A 23,662-nucleotide genomic window follows, 5' to 3' on the forward strand; every position below is an offset into this window, starting at 1 on the left:
TTTCATCATAGTCTGAGGGACTGTGAAGTTTGAGGACCCCTGATCTAATACAATACAGCAGATCCCCTTGTGCTTCTTCCACCTTCTGAGTAGTCAAACTGCCTGTAAATGAGGAACTTGCTGGCTGTGATGCGCAATGTATACTAGGGTTAGGTTTCGCATTCTTGCTCTAGCGTTCATTTTTGACTATTGGGTTTTTTCTTTTAGGAAGGTGCCACCCAAATTGCCAGTTTGGCTGAGGGCCGATGGCAGATGTCCACAGAGAGATCCCCTTTGATTGCTGCTCCAAGGCCCGTGGCCTGCTTCCCGCGCTTCCCGTGCTGTTGGGTCTCCTCGCAGGAGCAGACGCCTTTGAGATGCAGTTCTACACCTCCATCCATAGAGATGGAAGAGACCCAGAATGAGGCTGGGCTGGACGGCACCAGGAGAAGTGGCGCCTCTTCCAACCCTTGGCTTCTGCGCCTTCTGCCAATCCGGATGGAGGTCGACGTCCTGGGACAGAGCGGTGTCCAGAAAGTGTCCTTGACATCAGTGGACTGAATGAAATGGTATGATTGGGGTCTGGCTAAGAGCCTGTGAAGGCTTGCCAAGGTCGGCGCATCCTATTGAAGATGCGCCTAGCTGAAATATAATTTTTAATCATTGTTAGAAGAACGATTTCTGTATTAAATTCTCATTTTGAAATGTTGGTTCAGTAACACAGCAGAGATGGGAGGGGGAGTCGGTGAGAGTAGGAAATGCTGGAACGTGAAGAGCTAGGTTTCCACAGCAATGGGATGCTCTGGCCCTCAAAGCTCCAGCACAAACCCATAAATATAAGACAGTGGGAGCTGGAAAACAGTGATTTCATTGGGTGGGGAATGAACTAGGATGGTGGAGTGGAAGGAGGGACAAGAGCCAGAGATGGGAAGGAGATGCAACTGGGAGGAGCAGGCGGTGGGGTGAAGAAATGTTAGCATACTTTATGCGACCAATAGAAACATATATATAAGGGCAACCGTTTTGTAAATGGGGGTGGCATCCTGGCCGTCATAGAGCCCACCATGGCTTGCTTCTGCAGAAATAAAGCTTTGATGTTGAAGTGGAGATCAAAGATTTGGGGTCTCTTCTAGCGAAGGAGGCCTGTGCTAGACCCGACAAGGAGGGTTGTGCAACACCTGATGACCTCACAAGAAGCAAAATAAAAGTTTTTCCCTATTTCCAATAAAATAGTTTTACCCAGGTTAGGAGCAGAGACCACCAAGGCTTTATTCTGTCCAGTTGGCAGGATGATGGCAGGAATATGATGCAAGAAGAACCGGCATATTTTTCCAGAGAAAAAAGGCACTTTTTATACTTTTACAATTTTGAATTTCCCGTCTCCTGCTGGCTGATTGGCCAGGGGAGTCTCTGACATCAGCCAATGCGGCAACAGGAGAAACAAAGGGCAAACATATGGAAATGACAGGATTATGGGTGACTCAACAATGATCCTTTGCCCAGGTGGCCCAATGAGACTTGGTTCATGGATTCACTGATTAATGTGGTGGGTTTCATGAATGGGAGTCTGGCCCATGCTGGCTAGTTCCGTTGTGGAAGCAGGAACCTTGATAAGCTGATATATATATATGACTCAGAGTCCAAGGAAAGAGGTGGTCTTCGTTGGGCCCTGTTCTCTTTTGCAGGAGGATGAGTTCTTTATGACGGGTGGCCTTAGAGCAGGGGTCACCAAACTTTTTAAACAAGGGGCCAGTTCACGATCCTTCGGACCGTTGGAGGGCCAGACTATAGTAGGCCACCAAGCAATAATAATTAATACTAATAATAGTAATAATAATAACAACAACAACAACAATAAAGAGGGTTGGAAGAGACCCCTTGGGCCATTTAGTCCAACCCCCTTCTGCCTTTGTGCACCGAAAGCACAAGCAAAGCATCCCTGACAGATGGCCACCCAGCCTCAATGTTAATAATAATTATTATTATTTTGCCAACTGCAAAAGGCCACCCTGCTGGGATCTGCGCGCATCATCCGAAAATACATCACACAGTCCTAGACACTTGGGAAGTGTTCGACTTGTGATTTTGTGATATGAAATCCAGTATATCTATCTTGTTTGCTGTGTCATAATAAAATAATAATAATAATAACAACAATAACAATAAGGGTTGTAAGAGAAGAGGAGACCCTTGGGTCATTTAGTCCAACCCCCTTCTGCCCTTGTGCCATGAGGGCCGGATAAATGGCTTCGATGGGCCGCATCCGCCCCCCGGGCCTTAGTTTGGGGACCCCTGCCTTAGAGTGTCCAAAAGGGTTCCCTCCGGGATGGCCTGACATCAGCGTCCTCCGAGGTCCAGAGGAAACCCATTTTTTCTGCTGCAGAGCGTGATCCTTGATAATCCATGTTTTGTAATCCATTGGCCTTAGGCATCCGGATGATGCTCAATTGGGGGTAATATGCAGGCCAGAGTCCATGCCAGGCTGACAACCGCCCTGTTTATAAGGGGTAAGAGATTATAAAAATAATAAAGACAATCACAAAGAAAATAATAAATGATGCAAATAATAGTGGACATGTGAAGGGCCTGCTTCTGGGGAGAATTGTATGATCCAGCATCCCTGGGGCTGGGGGAGCCATTTGAAAGGGCTTCGACCCCCTTTTGCATATCCATAAGGATTTAAGAAGGAATCCCAGAATTTCCCATTAGCCCAGGCATGCGAGAGGCAGGTTGGGGTCACTTTGAGACCGGGGACGGCATGGGGTTCATGCAGGGAAGGGGGAGAGGGGTCCCTGATACTTAGAAGTTCATAAAAAAGACATAGGAAAGAAATCCAAGATCGCGTTGCCTGTGCTCATTCATTAAAAGGCAAAAAACTCATTCATAACGCTGCCTGCAAACAGGCTGCTCTCTGCAGGCCAGAGTGAAAGTGGGCTGGATACAATTTTATTGCTCTTGGGTTAATATGTAACAAGAGTCAATGGAGCGTCAATGGGCAGAGAGTGCCTGAGGTTTTTGCTGCGGAAATAATGTATCTCTGTGGCTGGGGCTCTTCTGGGAGGGGAGAGGCGGAGTTCCCGTGAGCCTGAGGAACTCCTGGCAGGGATCAGCTGCCTGTCAAAGTAATGTGAGTGCGGGGGCTTGCGTGTTCAACGTCAATGTTATAATCTCCTCGTTTCTGCTCTAAATTGGGAAGCAAGGCCAGGATTATATTTAAAGGAAATGGATTTGATTTGTGTCTTATGGCCTAAAGGAATAGGATATTACAGTGTTCCCTCACTACTTCGCGGTTCACTTTTTGCGGATTCGCTGTTTCGCGGTTTTTCAATAAACTCTAAAAGACTATTATAAATCATAAAAAATTACAATTTACAGCCGAAGGAAGGAAGGAAGGTGAAGCCGAAGAGAGAGAAAAGGAGCCCAAGCGGCAATGGGAGGAGAAGGAGGCAATTTATCAACACACGATTGGTCGATAAAAACTTAAAATAGTCTATAACCATTAAATTAATGTATAAATATTAAAATAAATATAGTGTCCCTACTTCGCGGATTTTCATTGATTGCGGGTTGTCCTGGAACCTAACCCCCACGATAAGTGAGGGAACACTGTATATGGCTTTTAAATTGTATGTTTAATATATTTTTATGTCAGTTTTATGCCTTTTTCTATGGAGAATGGGATTTTTAAAATGTTTTCAATGTTGTAATTTATTAATTGTTGCGTGGGGATTTATGTTGTATTTTTGGCTGTAACTGTCTGATTTTATAGGTTGTAAACCGCTTTGAGACCCCTTGCAGGGAGAAAAGAGGGTCAGAGATAAATGAATGAACAATAAAAAGAAAAGGCCTGTAATTTCACTATAACTGAAACCTGGAAAAATGTCATTACGGAGGAGATGAAAAGTACAGTAAAACCCCGCTCGTTCGAGCCTCCGTACAATCCGAGCAGGTGAACGGGGAGGGCCGCAAAGGCCCTCCCCATTCACCTGCTCGCTGGCATGCATGTTGCTAGGGAGATAGTAAGCTACCTAGCAACACGCAGGGGGCACCTCCCAAGGGGCGAGCGCCCCGTGCGTGTTGCTAGGTAGCTTGCTATCTACCTAGCAACACGCACGTCCAACTCCTTCGCCTTGCCGGGCACCGGTGTTGCCGCCCCGGCGTGACGAAGGAGCCGAGGCACGGGCGGGCGGGCGGGTGGGTGAACGGGGAGGGCTTTTGCGGCCCTCCCCGTTCACCCACCCGCCGAACGAAGGGGCTTTCTTCCTTTGGCGAAGGTTTGGAGCCAGGGAAGCGGGAGTCACTTCCCTGGCTCCAGGCCTCTGCCAAAGGGAGGGAGAGCCCCTTCGTTGCGGGGGTGCTCCCAACCGCGGGGAGGCCTCTCCATGGGGACGAAGGCTGGAACGGGAGGCGCTGGAAACGCCTCCTGGTCCAGTCCTTGTTCCCATGGAGAGACCTCTCCATGGGTAAGAAGGCTGGATCGGGAGGGGCTGTAACGTTTGCAGCGCCTCCCGATCCAGCCTTCGTCCCCATGGAGAGGCCTCACCACGGTTGGGACGAGGGCTGGATCGGGAGGCGTTTGCAGCGCCTCCCGATCCAGCCTGCGTCCCGCCTGGTAATCCGAGTTATCCGGTTGACCGAGTTGAGGTCCGCCGGTTTAACTCGGAGTACCGGGGTTCTACTGTAGTGATGAAGAAAAAATGCTGAACCAACATAACAGACCTGGGAACTTTGGGTGTAAAGAGCAAGTATTTATATGGTCAGAGACAATGATTCTTTGAGTTAAGGAAGTCAAAAACAATGGCGCTTATGTTAAGGAAGAAAAACAACATTGGTCCAGAACTGATGGAGCTTCAGCAAGTCTTAGCTGAATGACAGGTTGTCAAAACAATCCAGAACAACAACAGCAAAAATGGTCTCCACGAGGAGCTCCTTTCCTCTTGGGAAAGTGTGCCAGGTGAGTGAGGAACGAAGGGTCTGGGCACCCGCCTCCCTCCGAGGTGGCCCGAATGAAGAAGGTAGGTTGAATGAATGTGTGTGGAGTGACTGCTGAGGATATGTTTCCCCTTTGTCTGTGTAACAAGGATAGCTGTGATCACACCAGGACTGGGGTCTGAGTGCCTACTTCTTTCTCTGGAAGTGCAATCTGTCCCACTGAAAATGGATTAAAGAACATCTTTAAGGTTCAGTATTCATGGCATCCTTTATTTTGTTTTCATGCACGTCTTCCCCACCCTTCTCCTCAGTGCTGATGGTAACAAACCCAGCATGCTTTGGCAGCCGGGGGTGGTCCTGGTGGCTGGACTGGCTTTGGAGAGCCCCATTGCCCCGCCATCTCTGCTCTGGACCTGTCCTCAGTCTGCCAATGACTGACAGCTCACCCTCCGCGTCTTCCCTTGGGGCCGGTCACTCCTGCTGCTCCTCCTCGGCAGGGGGGCTTCTGCTGGGCCGCACTGACAGCCCGCTCGGGGGTCTCGGGACCCTTCCCGCAAGGAGGAGGCTCTCTGTGGCTGTCCGTGGGCTTGCGGGGACCACTGTGGGTGGTGGTGGTGGTGGTGGTGGTGGTGCAGGCTCCTTGTTGGCCGGAGGGAGCACGGCCCCGTTCTGGCCCAGTCGGCCGCGGGGCCCTTGCCCTTTCTGCGTGAGCCATCGGCGCTTGTCCGCCAGGCCCTGGCAGTACCGCATCTCCCGAAGCAGCTGCGCCCTCTGCTCCCTGAGCTGGCGGACGATGGCGTCCAGGCCGTGGGCCCGCTTGATGAGGCTGAGCAGCTCGTCGCGCAGCTGCCGGTTCTCGGCCTTGATCTGCTTGGTGTGCTGGATGAGGCTGCGCACGGCCTCCTTCTCGGCCCGCTTGGCCAGCGCCTGCACCTTCTGCTGGGACTCGGCCTCATACTCGGCCTTCTGCTGCAGGAACCGGCTCTTGACCAGGTGCATCTGCTCCGAGTGGTGGATCTTCATGGCCAGCAGCTCCCTCTCCAGCTCCCGGATGCGGGCCAGCTGCTCCGCCTGCAGCTCCTTGAAGGGCTTCAGCTCCTCGACCTCCTTGTTCATGAGCGAGTACTTGGTCTCCATCTCAATGAGCTGGCTCCGCACCTCCTTCTCCTTGTCCGTGTACTGCGAGGTCAGCTCTTCCTTCTGCTTCAGGACCTGCGTGAGCTCGGAGCGGTTCTGGTCGTTCAGCGTGATGATGGCGTCCTGGCACCGGAGCGTGCGCTTGGCCAGGTAGGACAGGTAGGCCTTGTTGTTCTCCCGGATCTCCCGGGCCTCCTTGTCCAGGCCCTCGTTCTGCCCCTCAAAGTCCTTCATGCGCTGCGTGTACAGGTCGATGTGCTCCGACAGGGTGGCGCATTCCTGGCGCAGGTACTTCTCCCGCCCGGTCACGCACGGCTCACCCGAGCCCGGCTGCGCCTGGGCCGCTCCTCTCCTGCTCTTGGGCCTCCGCATTGCCATCCTTCAGCGGGGTGTCCTCTCGGCCGCTGGCAAGAGAGAGAGAGAGAGAGAGAGAGAGAGAGAGGGTGAGACGAGGCCGCAGGGGCCGCAGGGGAAAGGCCCGGAGAGAAGGCGCTTTCCTGGCACATTCACTGGGTCACTGCAGTCACACCCCACCTTTCTGCTCAAAGTGGCAAACCTTGTGTAAGACCGTGCCAAATCTTGGGGGGGGGGGGGACTGGCGTGATGGAGAAAGAGGGCAGAGACTGGGCCGCCGGCAGGTGAGGCGGAGGACACGGGGACCCCCTTGGCCCCACTGTGGGACCGTCTGTCCCTGGCAGACGCCTCTGGAAACGTGTCTTCTCCGCCAGACAGGAAAGGGAGCGGCAGTGGCACAGATGCAGGGGTCCCGCACCCACGGACCCCCCTTCTGTTAATCTCTCAAGTGGCCAGGACAGCAAAAACCTTGGTACTTAAGCTTACTGCTAACATAAGAAAATGTTGAGGCACAATGCCCAAATATTTCTAGTCTTTTTTCCTAATCAGACTCGAAACAAGGAGATTAAAATGCAATAGTTTAATTTTGCAAGAAAAAAAACACTAACTGTCAAATCAAGAAAGTGTCGAAATCGTGCCACATTGGACTGTGCCTGTATCATGGGTCGTAGCACAGCTGGTAAATCACCAGCAGTAATAAGATCTGCCAACTGAAAAGTGGCCAGTTCAAAACCGGGTCGGGGTGAGCACCAGACTGTCAAGCCCTGCTCACTTTTTTCCTAAGCAGTTCAAAAACATCTTGGAGCTGTAAATAGAGAAATTGGGTAGTGCTAATTTAGCAAGGGAGGTATTTTACGACATCATAAAATGTCGGTGATCGAAAGGAAGGAGGAAGTCCTGGTGGCTCTTTATCATAGAGAATGGAGCAACAGCGCCCCCCTGTGGCTGAATCCGAGCACAACCTCCAAGGCACCAAAGCTGGACTTCAAACACAACATACCTCCTTTCTGTGTGTTCTGTCCTGTCCTGTCTGTCTGTCCAAATGGCATTGAATGTTTGCTGTGTATGTGTATTGTGATCCACCCTGAGTCCTCTTGGGGAGACAGATAGGGCGGAATATAAATAAAATGTTATTATTATTATTATTATTATTATTTGCTGGAAAACAACTTGTCGGAACAACATCAGCAGAAATATTGCTATCCAAGGGGCACTTTACTATTCCAAAATTGTGGCAGACAGCGGAGTCAGGTCCACTCGCCATCTTCTCCAAGGGACAGAGAGAGGTGGAGTATTTGCAAAATGGCCGATTTGCTGCGAACACAATCCGGCCCACTTCATGTTCTCTTTTCCAGGAGAAGGAAGAAGAGATGGTAATGTAGGCATGATGATGAATGAATGTTAAGAGCATATGTGTGAATGCTGAGTTAAATGTAATATCCCCTTTGTTTGTGTACCCAATGTAGCGCTATAGTCTCTGTGTCTTCCTTCTTTCTCTGTAAAGTGCCCAATACTGTCTCATTGTGAGTGAAATAAAATAACCCTGTTAATACTTTGAAAAGTATGTATGACACCTGCTCTGTGGAAGGCAATCCACCTGCTCCCCCAGAACACCCCACGCGGAGGATGAGGCAACCGTGGTGCAAAGGGGAGGCAGTGCCCGGGCCCTTCTCTCACCCACCTGGGTGCCAGCGCTGCCTTGCTCTCAGTCCGTCGCGACGGGCCGGGCTCTCCGACCGGTCAAGTCAGCTCTGCCCGGGAAGCCAGAGAGGAACACTTTCCTTCCAAGCAAAAGCTGCTGCTGCTGCTGCTGCTGCTGCGGAGACTTTTGTGCCTCCATGGCAATGGCAATGGAATGCCTTGACGTCACAGTCTGCCGGCCGGCCCCATTGTGATGCCCCACGTGTTCAGGACTGTGACGTCACTGGTCTTTCTCTGTGTATTTGCTCAGCAGGGAGGTTTGCTAAAAGGTACTGTTGTCGACCGCGTTTTTAGGGGATCGGGCCCCTTAAGGAGAGAGCCGATCCGGTCCTGAGAGAATGGACCTTGGCGGAGCCAATAGGAAAATATGAGCCGCAATACAACCTGAAGCCGAAATGAAGAAGGTCCGCCAAAGTTGAAGGAAAATCCGCCAAGGAGTCTTTATTGAGCGATTCAGCTGAAAAGGACTCTAGTAGTGATCATTCAGTCTACTAGGGTCCCATATAACCAAAATAAAGCCATATTTATACAATGTTTCAGTCTGACAGCCCCTTGAATTTCCCGCCCCGCTCCCCCGCCCATCTGATCGCGGATAGGCTAGAGTGTTGAACGAGGCGGGCTTTCGTTTCCCGCCTTGCTCTGTTGGCCCAATAGGGAGCTGCTTTTTGTCCCCACTCGAGCCAATCAGGAAGGAGAAGGCGGGAGTTATTGGAACAATGAAGTGACAGGGCAGGAAAGATCAGATTAATTCCTGCCCGGCAGATTTCTAAAGGGATTAATGACAGCAATCAAGGGTTCCTGTCACGTATACAGATTTTAGATATGCCTTGGGGTGTCAGGGGGGGAAGTGGTGATGGGTGGTGATGAGCCATAATTGACAGGCTCCACAGGGCGCCTTCCTGAGGTGTCCTGGAATTTCCTTAGGATGAGATATGACAATGTTTGCCTTGGGGGCGAATCACCTTTTGTTTTTGGGAAGGGAAGCCTGGGTCATAGAAAATGGGGCAGGTTCTGGGGTTCAAGTTGAGTTCGAAATATTCCCTATTTGATTTCATGACTTGGCAATTATATGAAATAAAATGAAAAATAAAATAAAGTTGGAATATAAACCCAGCTGGAAAAAATACATATTTTCCTATCGGCTCCGCCAAGGTCCGTTCTCTCAGGACCGGATCGGCTCTCTCCTTAAGGGGCCCGATCCCCTAAAAACACGGTCGACAACAGTACTTCCCTCTTTGGCCTCCCTGGTCTTATTTATTATGTATTTATTTACTGTGTTTTTATATCCTGCTCCATCTCAACCCGGAGGGGACTCAGAGCGGCTTCCAAATTGGCAATAATCCAATCCTGCATTGAAACATAAAACATGCCAAATACACTTTGCATTAAAATCATGCCCGTGCTTCTCCCGGTGGGCTGCTTCCCTGGCTTCCTCCCTGCTTCCTCCCTTCCCCACAAGCCCCTCTGGTTTGGGGCTCTTCGGCCAGCTGCAGGCCCTGGACCACCTCTCCCCATGCAATGAATGGATTGAATGAAATTGTATGATTGGGGCCTGGCCTATGTGTAGCTACAGTGCCACAGATATGCTTCATTAAGGCCTGGTAAGACTGAAAATGCCATCCTACAATTAAAAGCAATGACATGATGGAGAAACAAAGGGGGTGAAGATTGGATTAAGGTTGATTATTTTACTTAATTGTTATACTATTGTTTTTAGTTATTGATATGTGTTTTCAATTTGTTGTTCTTTGTTTCTGTGTTGGGCTCCACCCAATCTCCGGGGAGATGGTGGCAGGATAGAAAAAATATTATTATTATTATTATTGACACAACGACATTGTATGACACAGCAAACAAGATAGGTATGCTGGATTTCGTTTCACAAAATCACAAGTCGAACACTTCCCAAGCGTCTAGGACTGTGTGATGTATTTTCGGATGATGCGTGCAGATCCCAGTAAGGTGGCCTTTTGCAGTTGGCAGATCATAATTTTGTCAAAGTCTATTGTTTCCAAATGCCGGCTGAGATCTTTTGGCACAGCACCCAGTGTGCCCATCACCACCGGGACCACCTGTACTGGTTTCTGCCAGAGTCTTTGAAGTTCAATCTTGAGGTCCTGATAGCGGCTGAGTTTTTCCTGTTGTTTTTCATCTATGCGACTGTCACCTGGGATGGCAACATCAATGATCCAAACCTTGTTCTTTTCCACAACTGTGATGTCTGGTGTGTTGTGTTCCAGAACTTTGTCAGTCTGGATTCGGAAGTCCCACAGTATCTTTGCGTGCTCATATTCCAATACTTTTGCAGGTTTGTGATCCTACCAGTTCTTTGCTGCTGGGAGGTGGTACTTGAGGCATAAGTTCCAATGAATCATTTGGGCCACATAGTTGTGCCTCTGTTTGTAGTCTGTCTGTGCAATTTTCTTACAGCAGCTGAGGAGATGATCAATGGTTTCATCGGTTTCCTTGCACAGTCTGCATTTTGAGTCATCAGCTGATTTTTCAATCTTGGCCTTGATTGCATTTGTTCTGATGGCTTGCTCCTGGGCTGCAAGGATCAGGCCTTCTGTCTCCTTCTTCAGGGTCCCATTCGTGAGCCAGAGCCAGGTCTTCTATTATTATTATTATTATTATTTTTATTATTATTATTATTAATGGCCTTTGTCCTGATGTCTTGCTCCTGGGCTGCAAGGATCAGGCCTTCTGTCTCCTTCTTCAGGGTCCCATTCGTGAGCCAGAGCCAGGTCTTCTATTATTATTATTATTATTATTATTATTATTATTATTATTATTATTAATGGCCTTTGTCCTGATGTCTTGCTCCTGGGCTGCAAGGATCAGGCCTTCTGTCTCCTTCTTCAGGGTCCCATTCGTGAGCCAGAGCCAGGTCTTCACCTTATCAGCTTTTCCTTCAATTTTGTCAAGGAACTTTCCATGCAGTGTTTTGTTGTGCCAGCTGTCAGCTCTAGTTTGTAGTGCGGTTTTCTTGTACTGGTTTTTTGTCTGCTGTGTTTTGAGGAGTTTCTGATTTTTGACTTCAATCAAAGCAGGTTCTTCACTTTGCTTGACATATTCTGCCAGGGCATGTTCTTCTTCTTTGACTGCTTGCTTTACTTGTAAGAGTCCTCTGCCCCCTGATCTTCTAGGCAGATATAGCCGGTCAACATCACTACGAGGGTGCAGGGAATGATGAATGGTCATGAGTTTTCTTGTTTTTCTGTCCAAATTGTCCAGTTCCGCCTGTGTCCAATTTATAATGCCAGCAGTATATCTTATGACAGGTATGGCCCAGGTGTTTATGGCCTTGATGGTGTTGCCTCCATTGAGCTTGCTTTTGAGAATTTTTCTGACCCTTTGTGTGTATTCTTTGCTGACCACAGTTTTCACATGTTCATGCTTGATGTTGTACAGCTGTAATATGCCCAGATATTTATAGGCCTCTGTGTCATGGAACCCAGTTACAGGGCTGAATTACCAAGCCCTGAACTGGGAGTCATAACATAAACAACCCTAGAAGCACCTGGCAGAAGAAGATAGAATATGCCTGGGAACTTGGGGTTGAAAATATAAACAATTATAATTGGTCTAGTGTGTGAAAATGGTAGTAATGTGATATTGGGGGTGGGGATTGATGATGATATTTACGTGTGGTGTTACGTAGCATCAGAGGTGATAAAAATGATTGTATGTAAACATTAGGTCATTCTTGACTTTTCCAAAGTCATGGATTCTTCAATAAAGATTGGATTTGAGAGCAGCTATCTCTGATCTGCGTTCAGACTGATCCTTTGAAGTGAGCAGGACAATTAAGTCAAGAATCCCGTTCTCACCCTCCTGCGAATTTGCAGTGAAGTGATAATGAGTGGAGAAGGAGATCAAAGCCCTGACGGAGCAGAGAGGCCTTTGCTAGGGGCTCGGCCGTTGGCGGAAGAAACGTTGCAAGCCATAGCTTCCTCTACGGGGTACCCCAAGCCGGACGGCGTGACCCAGAGGATTCCCAGAGGAGGAAGAGGCGTTCCGGCGGCGGCAGAAACCAGTTGGGGATCTGGAGGAAGCATGCCGGAGACCGTGGCCCTGCGGTTATCCATCCTGGAAACGAATTTATCCAGGCTGTCGGAAACCGTGGGGAGGTTGGTGCCACTGTTGGAAGAAAATCTCCAGAAGGAACCCACCCGATATGGCACCGAAACAGAGCCACGTAAGGAAGGAGTTTGGAGCCAAAGGGGCCAACGCGCCTCAACGCAGAGCCCCATGGCGGCGAGGAGCGAGGGGGATGAAGAATACTGGCAGGAACTGGAGTTCCGGGACAGAATGGCGCGCGAGGTGGAGCACCAGCACGCTCGGGGAACTCTGAGACCGCCGACTCCAATAGAACTTCCTATACAGCTTCCAACCCCCCGAATGGGCGTCGGGGTGGAAAGACCCCTGGGGCCAGGAATTGGGTCCAGTGGATTAGCAGATGAAGGCGGAGAGGAGCCGGAGACCCAGGAAGGGGAGGAGAATATGCCGTACGGCGAGGAAAGGCGAGATGCGGGGGCTACAGTGAGGCCCGAATTCGGGTGGGTGGAAGGACCGACAGCAGCGGCAGAATTTCGGGAGCCGCGCAGGACGACCGCCGGAGTGGGGCGCGGCGTGTTAAAAGGAGCCGTCCAAGGAAACCCGATGCAACCCTTCCCCATGCCCCCCAGACAGCAGCAGCGGGTCGTAGAATGGATGCAAAGGAGGGAAGATCTCAAACTGGAATACGGAGGGGAATCATCTGAACTGAACTTTTTCCTCATTAGCGTCAGAGGATATATAGAAGACAATGCACACACATTCCCCTCCGAAGCAAGCATGGTTCGGGCCATCGGCAACACGCTAAAGAGAGGAGCGGCCAGCTGGTATGTACAACTACATGCCAGAAGCGACCCGTGCCTGAGGTCAGTGCCCCGCTTCCTCGCCGCACTGGAAAACCGGTTCCGAGACCGGCTAGAGCAATTGAGGGCTCGAGACCAGCTTAAAGGAATAAAGCAGAGGGACAAAACGGTGCCCGAGTATGCAGAGGAATTCCTCCATCTCGCAGAAAAGGTACCAGAGTGGTCTGAAGTGACCAAAGTGGAAATATTCAAGGAGGGACTACGCCCCGAGGTTTTTAGTTGGGCGGCACATAGAGACGACCCAGAAACACTACGGGGCTGGATACAACTAGCGGGGCGCGTTGAATCCACCCTAGCCCAAGTGAAGCGTTTCAGGGGCGGCGGCGGCCAGCAAAGACCGACGGCGAGGGGTCGAGGAGAAACGAGGAAGCAGGAAAGGCCCGGAGCAAGGCCGGGGATCCCCTTCAAAGGAGATGACAACAAACCCAAACCGGGATGCTTTGTATGTGGGAAGACGGGCCATCGAGCAGCGGAATGTTGGGCCCGGAAGGGGGAGCCGCCAAAACCCTCAAAGCCCAAGCCAGCAGTCGGGAGGCGAGCGGAGGAGGAGATGCGAGCCCCAGAATCTCCGGAAAGGCTGGTGAGTCGAGACAAACGCATGCTAGTAGTGCCGATCTGCCTATCGGGGCTAGAGAATCGGGCCACCTGCAGGGCATTCGTGGATTGCGGTTGTTCTAGGAACATTATAACTCCGGAACTAGCAGAAGCACTGAAATGCCAGCAGACATTTCTTGACTCCCCAATTGCATTTTCGCAGCTAGATGGATCAGTTGCTGCTGGGGAAGTATCTACAAAGGAAATGCAAGGGGTCCCATGTAAAATAGGCAAATGGGAAGGAAGAATATCCTTTGTGATAGCCCCTATTGCCACATACCACGTAATACTAGGGATACCGTGGCTTGAACAGGCAAACCCTGAAGTAGATTGGAGAGGGAAGAGCCTGGCGTTTAAAGAACAACAGACGCGATGGGAGATAAGCAAATTAGCAGGAGAGGAGGACGAGGGAGATGAAGCAGGCGAAATAGACCCACAGCTATTGCCACCGGAATACAGAGACTTTGTGGATGTTTTCAATCAGAAAGAGGCGAGTAAATTACCCCCCAAGAGGAATGTAGAAGTAGAAATTGAAATAACCCCAGGAGCAACCTTACCGAAACCAAAAGTATATCCCATGTCTGTTCAGGAGAAGGAGGAATTGAGGAAATATATTGATAAGAACCTGGCCCGAGGCTTTATTAAGCCATCCAATTCTCCTCTAGGAGCCCCAGTGTTATTTAGAAGAAAGAAAGACAACTCCCTAAGACTGTGTATCGACTATAGAAATTTAAATGCAATTACTAAGGACAATAAATACCCTATGCCATTAGTAAAGGATTTAATTACCGTATTGAAGAAGGGGAGTATATTTACTAAACTGGATTTAATTGAAGCGTATCATAAATTAAGGATTAAACCTGAGGATACTTGGAAAACTGCATTTTCCTGCGCATTCGGCCATTTTGAATATAAAATTTTGCCATTTGGATTAAAAAACGGCGGCAGTTGCTTTATGCAGCTTATAAATGAAATACTGCACCCATTATTATATCGAGGGGTATTCATATTTCTTGATGATATCTTGATCGTAACTGAAGATAAAGAAAAGCACGTGGAATTGGTGCGGGAAGTTTTACAGAGACTAAGGGAAGCAAAGCTGTATGCAAAATTATCCAAGTGTGAATTTAATAAAACTCAAATTGACTTTCTGGGATATCGGATATCTCCAGAAGGATTAGCTATGGACCCGGCTAAAGTATCAGACCTAAAAGAATGGGGAGTACCTCAAACAAGGAGGCAATTGCAATCATTTCTGGGGTTTGCAAATTTTTATAGATCCTTTATAAAAGGCTTCGCACAAATAACCGCACCCCTTACTGAACTTTTAAAAACAAAAGGAAAAGGGGAGACAGCAAAAGTGAAAGCTCCTGGCGCCAAACTGAGTTGGACGCCGGAATGCCAAAAGGCATTTGAAACCCTAAAAGGATGCTTCACAGAAGAACCCATCCTAAAACACCCCGATATCAAAAGCCCTTTCATAATCCATTGCGATGCTTCAGATTGTGCATACGGGGCAGTACTATTGCAAAAGGATCAAAATGGGAACTTAAAACCTTGTGGATATTTGTCCCGGAAGTTCAGTGAAACTGAAAAATGCTGGCCCATATGGGAAAAAGAGGCATTAGCAATATTAAAAGCCTTAGAATGCTGGCGACACTTCCTCGAAGGGAGCGGAATCCCATTTGAAATTTGGTCCGACCATAAGAATCTCCAGTATTTAAAATCTCCTCGAAAATTGTCCCCCAAACAAATTAGATGGGCGCAATACTTCAGCAGGTTCGATTTCCAATTAAAGTTTTTCCAAGGGAAGCAAAATGTCTTGGCAGATGCTCTTTCACGCATGCCTCAACACGAAGGCCTGGCCGCAGCAAAAGAGGGAACAATATTCTCTGATAAACAATGGGGTTTAGCGGTCAGGACAAGAGTGCAAACACAAAAAGAGAACACTGCTATTATTGAACTCGACGGGGAAAATGATTGGGGAAAATAACTGAAACAGTCTTATGAGGGAGATCAGTGGATCACATCCAATTCGGAAAAGGGGGAGCAGAAGAGGGGATTTTGGTTCGTGAACAAAAAACTGTATATCCCAGCAATATTAAGGATTAAGATTTTGGAGCGTTTTCACAATAACCAGAGCGCTGGCCATACAGGAATCACAAAAACAACAAAGGCAATAGCAAAACATTGTTGGTGGCCAGGAATGAGGAAGGACATAAAGAATCATGTTGTTCAATGTGATGATTGTGCCAGAAATAAATCAAGAGGAGGGAAGCCAATGGGATTATTACAAACAGTAGTGGAACCTACCAGACCTAGGGAATGTGTAGCTATGGACTTTGTAGGGGAACTGCCGGTCAGCAAAGGACATCGTTATATTTGGACAGTATTAGATTTATTTTCTAAACAGGCCCACTTTATACCACTGACGAAATTACCATCGGCAGAGAAACTAGCTGAATTATACATAAATCATATTTACAAACTTCATGGATGTCCCAGTAGGGTGGTCAGTGACAGAGGAGTTCAATTCACAGCAAAATTTTGGGAAAAATTTTTGGAAATGCTGGGAGCAGAAAGGAGTCTAAGTTCTGCTTTTCACCCCATGACAAACGGAGCAGTGGAACGTACTCAGCAGACACTTGGGCAGTTCCTTCGAATGTATTCTAATATAAGACAAAATGACTGGTCTAAGTGGTTGGCTTTTGCAGAACTAGCTTTTAATTCGACTATACATTCAGCAACAAATAAAACTCCCTTTGAAATAGTTTACGGGTATGAAATACAACCTCTGCCCCAGTTGCCAAAATGGACAGAGAATGAGGAAACAGGGGCAGGGAAATGGAAAAATCAAATGCTAGAATGCTGGGGTCAAGTGACTGCATCCTTAAAGGAAGCACACAAAAAGTATAAAACATTCGCAGACAAAAAAAGGGTGGAAGGCGATAAATTGGAGAAAGGAGATCTAGTATGGTTAAGTACCCAAAACATCAAATTGGGGCTACCTTCAAAAAAATTGGGCCCTAAATATATTGGACCATTCAGAATACAGAGTGTTATCAACGAGGTGACTTTCCAGTTGGCGTTGCCAAAAAGCTTGGGGAAAATACACCCCGTATTCCATCGAAGCTTACTGAAAAAGTATAGGGGTACTTTGGACAAAATGGACACATAGAATTATTGTTTGGTTTGTTTCAGATTTGTGATGAAAGAAGAACCGAAGAGGAGGACGAAGAAAAGGAGGGCACCATGTCATGGAACCCAGTTACAGGGCTGAATTACCAAGCCCTGAACTGGGAGTCATAACATAAACAACCCTAGAAGCACCTGGCAGAAGAAGATAGAATATGCCTGGGAACTTGGGGTTGAAAATATAAACAATTATAATTGGTCTAGTGTGTGAAAATGGTAGTAATGTGATATTGGGGGTGGGGATTGATGATGATATTTACGTGTGGTGTTACGTAGCATCAGAGGTGATAAAAATGATTGTATGTAAACATTAGGTCATTCTTGACTTTTCCAAAGTCATGTATTCTTCAATAAAGATTGGATTTGAGAGCAGCTATCTCTGATCTGCGTTCAGACTGATCCTTTGAAATGAGCAGGACACCTCTGGCTGGTGACACCTTATTGTTTGGCCATTGGGCATATTGATGCCCTCACTTTCAATGATTTTTCCCTTCTTCAATGCCACTGTCGAACATTTATCCAAGCCAAACTCCATGCTGATATCAGTGCTAAAAATTCGGACAGTGTTGGTCAGAGATTGGATTTCAGTTTCCGTTTTCCCATATAGCTTCAGGTCATCCATGTACATCAAATGTGAAATTTTGTGAGAATTCAACGACAGCCCCTGATCTAGACAATCTCATAAGATCATAGGTAAGCAAAGAGACCTCCAAAGACCAGGTAGACTTAGGTCAACCTTAAGTCTAAGGTTTAGGACAGGTCAATTTTATTTATTTATTTCTTTGCAGCATTTATATTCCGCCCTTCTCTCCCCAAAGGGGACTCAGGGCAGATCACAATGCACATATAGGCAAACATTCAATGCCTTGACATAGAACAAAGACAAGACACATGCAGGCTCCGAGCTGGCCTCGAACTCATGACCTCTTGGCCTTATTTTATTTATTTATTTATTTATGTATTTATTTATTTTTCAAACTTATATGCCGCCACTCCCCTAGGGCTCAGGGCGGCTTACAAGAACAGGCTAAAATCAACAATTTAAACTTAGATGAATGACAGGTTGTAAAACAACCCAGAACAACACCAAAATGGTTCTACAGAAGGAAATCCTTTCCTCTTGGAAAGTGTGTTAAATCTGTGAGGAACGCGGCATTCTGAACACCCGCCTCCTTCCAAGAGGATGGAATGAAGAAGGATGGCGAGTATGTATGTGTTGAATGTATGCGCGTGAGTGTGTGCTGAGTATATGTTTCCCCTTTGCCTGTGTACCCAATATAGCCATGTGTCCACTTCTTTCTCTGAAAGTGCCTGATGTACTCTGTCCCACTGAAAACGGATTAAAGAACATTTTAAGGGCCAAAAAGTATTTGTGACACCCACCCCTCCCTCCCTTCCTCCCCCCCCCCTAGTTTTGCCTCTCCTTCTTGAGGCCCCTCCTCCCTGATCCTCAGCTTTCGTTTGCCATTCTGGCTACTTGGTGGCCCTTCCCTGGTGTTTTGGCCTCTGGGTGGCTGCAATGGCCCTGAGGGAACCCGGCCGGCATCTGCAATGGCCAGGCCACGAAGGCAAAGGCAGGAGCGCAGCCCATGGCAGGCTGCTGGCTTTAGTTGCCAGAGTTTAGTAACTATTCTTTTCACTTGCAATGAAAGTTCAAATTTACAGTTAAAATATGATATGCTTTAATAAACCTTATTAAACAGTCAGAAGCCACTCTCTCTCTCTCTCTCTCTCTTTTTAAAAAACAACAACAAAACTTTTATCTTTACCAACAACACATTAACATCAAGGCACTCTAATGGAAGAAATGAAAACTTTTTCATCTTTTGGCGTCTTGGTTGTTTATCTTCTGCAGCATCATTGTCATCATCGTCACAGGTAATGCAGGTTCTCGGACGGGGCCAGGCCGGGCTCTCGGGGGGGGGGGGAGGCCAGCCGATGGGCACATTGGCAGGGCACGGGCACACGGATCACGCCCTGCACGCGACACAGCGGGAGGGGACGGGGGTGGGGGGGCACACAAAAGACAGGGAGCCCCACGTTAGTTGCTGTTTCACTTTAGAAGGCTGTTTCACTTCAGATTGTCATCCAGCTGTCCATCTGAAGGGACCATAAGCCAGAAAATAATAAACTTTTGCCTCTATGGCTTTGCCTCTGCATATGCCCCTCCCTTCTTGTGAGCTGGTGCCTTTCTCCAGGAAGTTCTAAAGAGAGAAGAAAGCTCAGAGTAAACAAGTGAGGTAACAGGTATCATTTATGCCAAGTAGGTGTGGAAGGTGAGGAAGACCCTCAGCCATCGGTCAAGTTTAGATAAGCCAAAGGTATATATTCTTTGTTTGCTACGCCCATGTTGCGGCAGCCATTTGCATGGTACGGGACCCATTTGATGACCGTCACCCCGGCTTTCAAATTGATTTGAACCCGCAGCGGAGAGTTCCGCAGATCCATCACCAAAAGGAACGGAGCGGGACCGCAGCAGACTATTATTAAAAGATCCTTTTTTCCCACTTTCCCCTTCCCTGAACTATGTAACAAACCCCCCAATAAAAGTAGCATTTATTTTAACTGTAACACTCTCTATCTGGTTATTTTGTGTCTTTCTCTGACTCCTTCCTTTGCATGCAATTTCCCTCTCTCTCTCTCTCACTAACCCGTCCGATCTTTAAACCCTGGCGGAGGCTTCGCCCGCCATAGGTTAATACGGTGGGCGATACAAATTGGCTCATATCTTTATCAAAATTACCCCTAGCACGCTCCTCTTTTAGTCCTAACCCTTTCTAAGGCTCCTGACTCAAGGACCACCAACGGAACCAAAATCGGTCCAGTTCTCGGCACCTCATCAGCTGACTGTCAAACGGAACCGACTGCTCCTTTCAAGCCAGACTGCTCTCTTCCAGCCTTATCCCGGACTTTCCTCTCCCCGCGACCCGCGGGATGGTTTTAAGAGATCCCTGGTCCCTTTCTGTGAACTGGGGATGGGGGGATCGCTCTCCCGCTGGGGAGACATAGTTCTCCAAGGACCTTCACCCTCTCTACAGCCTGCCAGGAGGATGCTAGGACGGGCGCCCTCCACGTTTCATTCATACCTTCATAATTTTATGAAGGAGAAGAACACTCTTCCCCAGACCTATCCCTGAACTTATGAAATCTTATACTTCCAAAGACTGCAACCCACATGTGCCTCTTCCCCATGCCATCTCTATGAATTCCTTCCACCACAGATGAACTCTTTTCCTCATGTATCCGTGAATTTTCATATTCTATGTACCTGGACACCCCCATGAATCACTGTTGTATGAATTTCTAATCGTTGGGCTAACTTCATGAATTGTGAGATCATGCTGCTAGAACTCCACTTCTATGAATTTCCATATTGGGTTCCCCAGATGTTGTGAACTTCGTTCTTATCAAATGTTTTCAATTGTTTATATCATTCATGATTCCCCTTTATGCAATGTAACCCACCTCTATGGATTCTCCCTTACTTCCTTGAAATCTATCTATCTGCCTATATGTATTTGTACTCTTTGGGATCCCCGGAAGATATGTATTTTTCCCAGCTGGGTTTATATTCCAACTTTATTTTATTTTTCATTTTATTTCATATAATTGCCAAGTCATGAAATAGGGAATATTTCGAACTCAACTTGAACCCCAGAACCTGCCCCATTTTCTATAACCCAGGCTTCCCTTCCCAAAAACAAAAGGTGATTCGCCCCCAAGGCAAACATTGTCATATCTCATCCTAAGGAAATTCCAGGACACCTCAGGAAGGCGCCCTGTGGAGCCTGTCAATTATGGCTCATCACCACCCATCACCACTTCCCCCCCGACACCCCAAGGCATATCTAAAATCTGTATACGTGACAGGAACCCTTGATTGCTGTCATTAATCCCTTTAGAATTCGGCCGGGCAGGAATTAATCCGATCCTTCCTGCCCTGTCACTTCATTGTTCCAATAACTCCCGCCTTCTCCTTCCTGATTGGCTCGAGTGGGGACAAAAAGCAGCTCCCTATTGGGCCAACAGAGCAAGGCGGGAAACGAAAGCCCGCCTCGTTCAACACTCTAGCCTATCCGCGATCAGATGGGCGGGGGAGCGGGGCGGGAAATTCAAGGGGCTGTCAGACTGAAACATTGTATAAATATGGCTTTATTTTGGTTATATGGTACCCTAGTAGACTGAATGATCACTACTAGAGTCCTTTTCAGCTGAATCGCTCAATAAAGACTCCTTGGCGGATTTTCCTTCAACTTTGGCGGACCTTCTTCATTTCGGCTTCAGGTTGTATTGCGGCTCATATTCTCCTATTGGCTCCGCCAAGGTCCGTTCTCTCAGGACCGGATCGGCTCTCTCCTTAAGGGGCCCGATCCCCTAAAAACGCGGTCGACAACACATTGAAATGGGTGCCTACGACTGTTTGCCTTATCATAGCTATGATAATAAACTTTGCTTTTTGCATCTCTCCCCAAGACTGAGTTTTCTTCCCGATTTTCCTCCTGAGCCAGGACCCTTTGAAGGTAATAGTCTTACAGATCCACTTGCTGCTATTGCACCGGGCAGGACTCTTGGCCCCCCACAAGGCCCCCGGAAACACACACAGCTATACTCAGAGTAGGTGCAGCCAGTTGTGGCTGTTGTCCATTCTGTATCCTGCTTGCCCTCCCCTCCCCACCCAAGACCCAAAGTGACGCACACTTTAAAACACGGGTCCCCAAACTAAGGCCCGGGGCTTAGGCGGGGGCTCCCTCCTCCTCAGCCAAGGAAGGCGCATGTGGCGCAAGGGAGGAGGGAACGGCGTGCACCTCTCCCGCCTCCTCCCGCGCCTTCCAAAGCTTTTCTTGTTCATAATGGTATTTTAATTATATTATTTAATTATTAATTAATTATTAAGGGGCGCTTTGCTAGTGACTTTGGTGCACAGAGGCATAAGGGGGTTGGACTAAATGGCCCAAGGGAGGTCTTCCAACCCTTTTATTATTATTATTATTATTATTATTATCAACACAACGACGTTGTATGGCACAGCAAACAAGATAGATATGCTGGATTTCGTTTCGCAAAACCACAAGTCGAACACTTCCCAAGTGTCTAGGACTGTGTGATGTATTTTCGGATGATGTGTGCAGATCCCAGTAGGGTGGCCTTTTGCAGTTGGCAGATGGTGATTTTGTCAATGTCTATTGTTTCCAAATGCCGGCTGAGATCTTTTGGCACAGCACCCAGTGTGCCCATCACCACCGGGACCACCTGTACTGGTTTCTGCCAGAGTCTTTGAAGTTCAATCTTGAGGTCCTGATAGCGGCTGAGTTTTTCCTGTTGTTTTTCATCTATGCGACTGTCACCTGGGATGGCAACATCAATGATCCAAACCTTGTTCTTTTCCACAACTGTGATGTCTGGTGTGTTGTGTTCCAGAACTTTGTCAGTCTGGATTCGGAAATCCCACAGTATCTTTGCATGTTCATTTTCCAATACTTTTGCAGGTTTGTGATCCCACCAGTTCTTTGCTGCTGGCAGGTGGTACTTGAGGCATAAGTTCCAATGAATCATTTGGGCCACATAGTTGTGCCTCTGTTTGTAGTCTGTCTGTGCGATTTTCTTACAGCAGCTGAGGAGATGATCAATGGTTTCGTCAGCTTCCTTGCACAGTCTGCATTTTGGGTCATCAGCTGATTTTTCAATCTTGGCCTTAATTGCATTTGTTCTGATGGCTTGCTCCTGGGCTGCAAGGATCAGGCCTTCTGTCTCCTTCTTCAGGGTCCCATTCGTGAGCCAGAGCCAGGTCTTCTCTTTATCAGCTTTTCCTTCAATTTTGTCAAGGAACTTTCCATGCAGTGTTTTGTTGTGCCAGCTGTCAGCTCTAGTTTGTAGTGCGGTTTTCTTGTACTGGTTTTTTGTCTGCTGTGTTTTGAGGAGTTTCTGATTTTTGACTTCAATCAAAGCAGGTTCTTCACTTTGCTTGACATATTCTGCCAGGGCATGTTCTTCTTCTTTGACTGCTTGCTTTACTTGTAAGAGTCCTCTGCCCCCTGATCTTCTAGGCAGATATAGCCGGTCAACATCACTGCGAGGGTGCAGTGAATGATGAATGGTCATGAGTTTTCTTGTTTTTCTGTCCAAATTGTCCAGTTCCACCTGTGTCCAATTTATAATGCCAGCAGTACATCTTATGACAGGTGTGGCCCAGGTGTTTATGGCCTTGATGGTGTTGCCTCCATTGAGCTTGCTTTTGAGAATTTTTCTGACCCTTTGTGTGTATTCTTTGCTGACCACAGTTTTCACATGTTCATGCTTGATGTTGTCCAGCTGTAGTATGCCCAGATATTTATAGGCCTCTGGCTGGTCACACTTTATTGTTTGGCCATTGGGCATATTTATGCCCTCACTTTCAATGATTTTTCCCTCCTTCAATGCCACTGTCGAACATTTGTCCAAACCAAACTCCATGTTGATATCAGTGCTAAAAATTCGGACAGTGTTGGTCAGAGATTGGATTTCAGTTTCCGTTTTCCCATATAGCTTCAGGTCATCCATGTACATCAAATGTGAAATTTTGTGAGAATTCTTAGATATTTGATAGCCGAGATTTGTTTTTTGTAAGATTGTTGACAGAGGGATCATGGCAATAATGAAAAGCAGAGGGGACAATGAATCTCCCTGGAAAATTCCTCTCCTGATGTTAACAAGTCCATAGCTTTCATTTCCAACAAACAGTTCAGTTTTCCAGTGCTCCATCATGTTTTCAATGAAGGTGCCAACTGTTTTACAAATCCCAATGGCGTCCAGGCACTTGATGATCCAGCTGTGTGGGAGTGAGTCAAAGGCCTTTTGTAGTCAATCCACGTCAT

General features: G+C 47.7%; 1 protein-coding gene across 1 annotated transcript; it reads right to left on the reverse strand.

Annotated features, from left to right (window-relative positions):
* Positions 1–5,160: 5,160 nt before the first annotated feature.
* On the reverse strand, positions 5,161–6,426 carry LOC103281512 (coiled-coil domain-containing protein 166-like). The gene has a single exon (XM_062983492.1). The coding sequence runs from the start codon at positions 6,424–6,426 to the stop codon at positions 5,383–5,385; it is 1,044 nt and encodes a 347-aa protein (XP_062839562.1). The 3' UTR covers positions 5,161–5,382.
* Positions 6,427–23,662: the final 17,236 nt, after the last annotated feature.

This window comes from Anolis carolinensis, chromosome 5, assembly GCF_035594765.1.
Source record: "Anolis carolinensis isolate JA03-04 chromosome 5, rAnoCar3.1.pri, whole genome shotgun sequence".
In the NCBI taxonomy this organism is placed as follows: domain Eukaryota; kingdom Metazoa; phylum Chordata; class Lepidosauria; order Squamata; family Dactyloidae; genus Anolis; species Anolis carolinensis.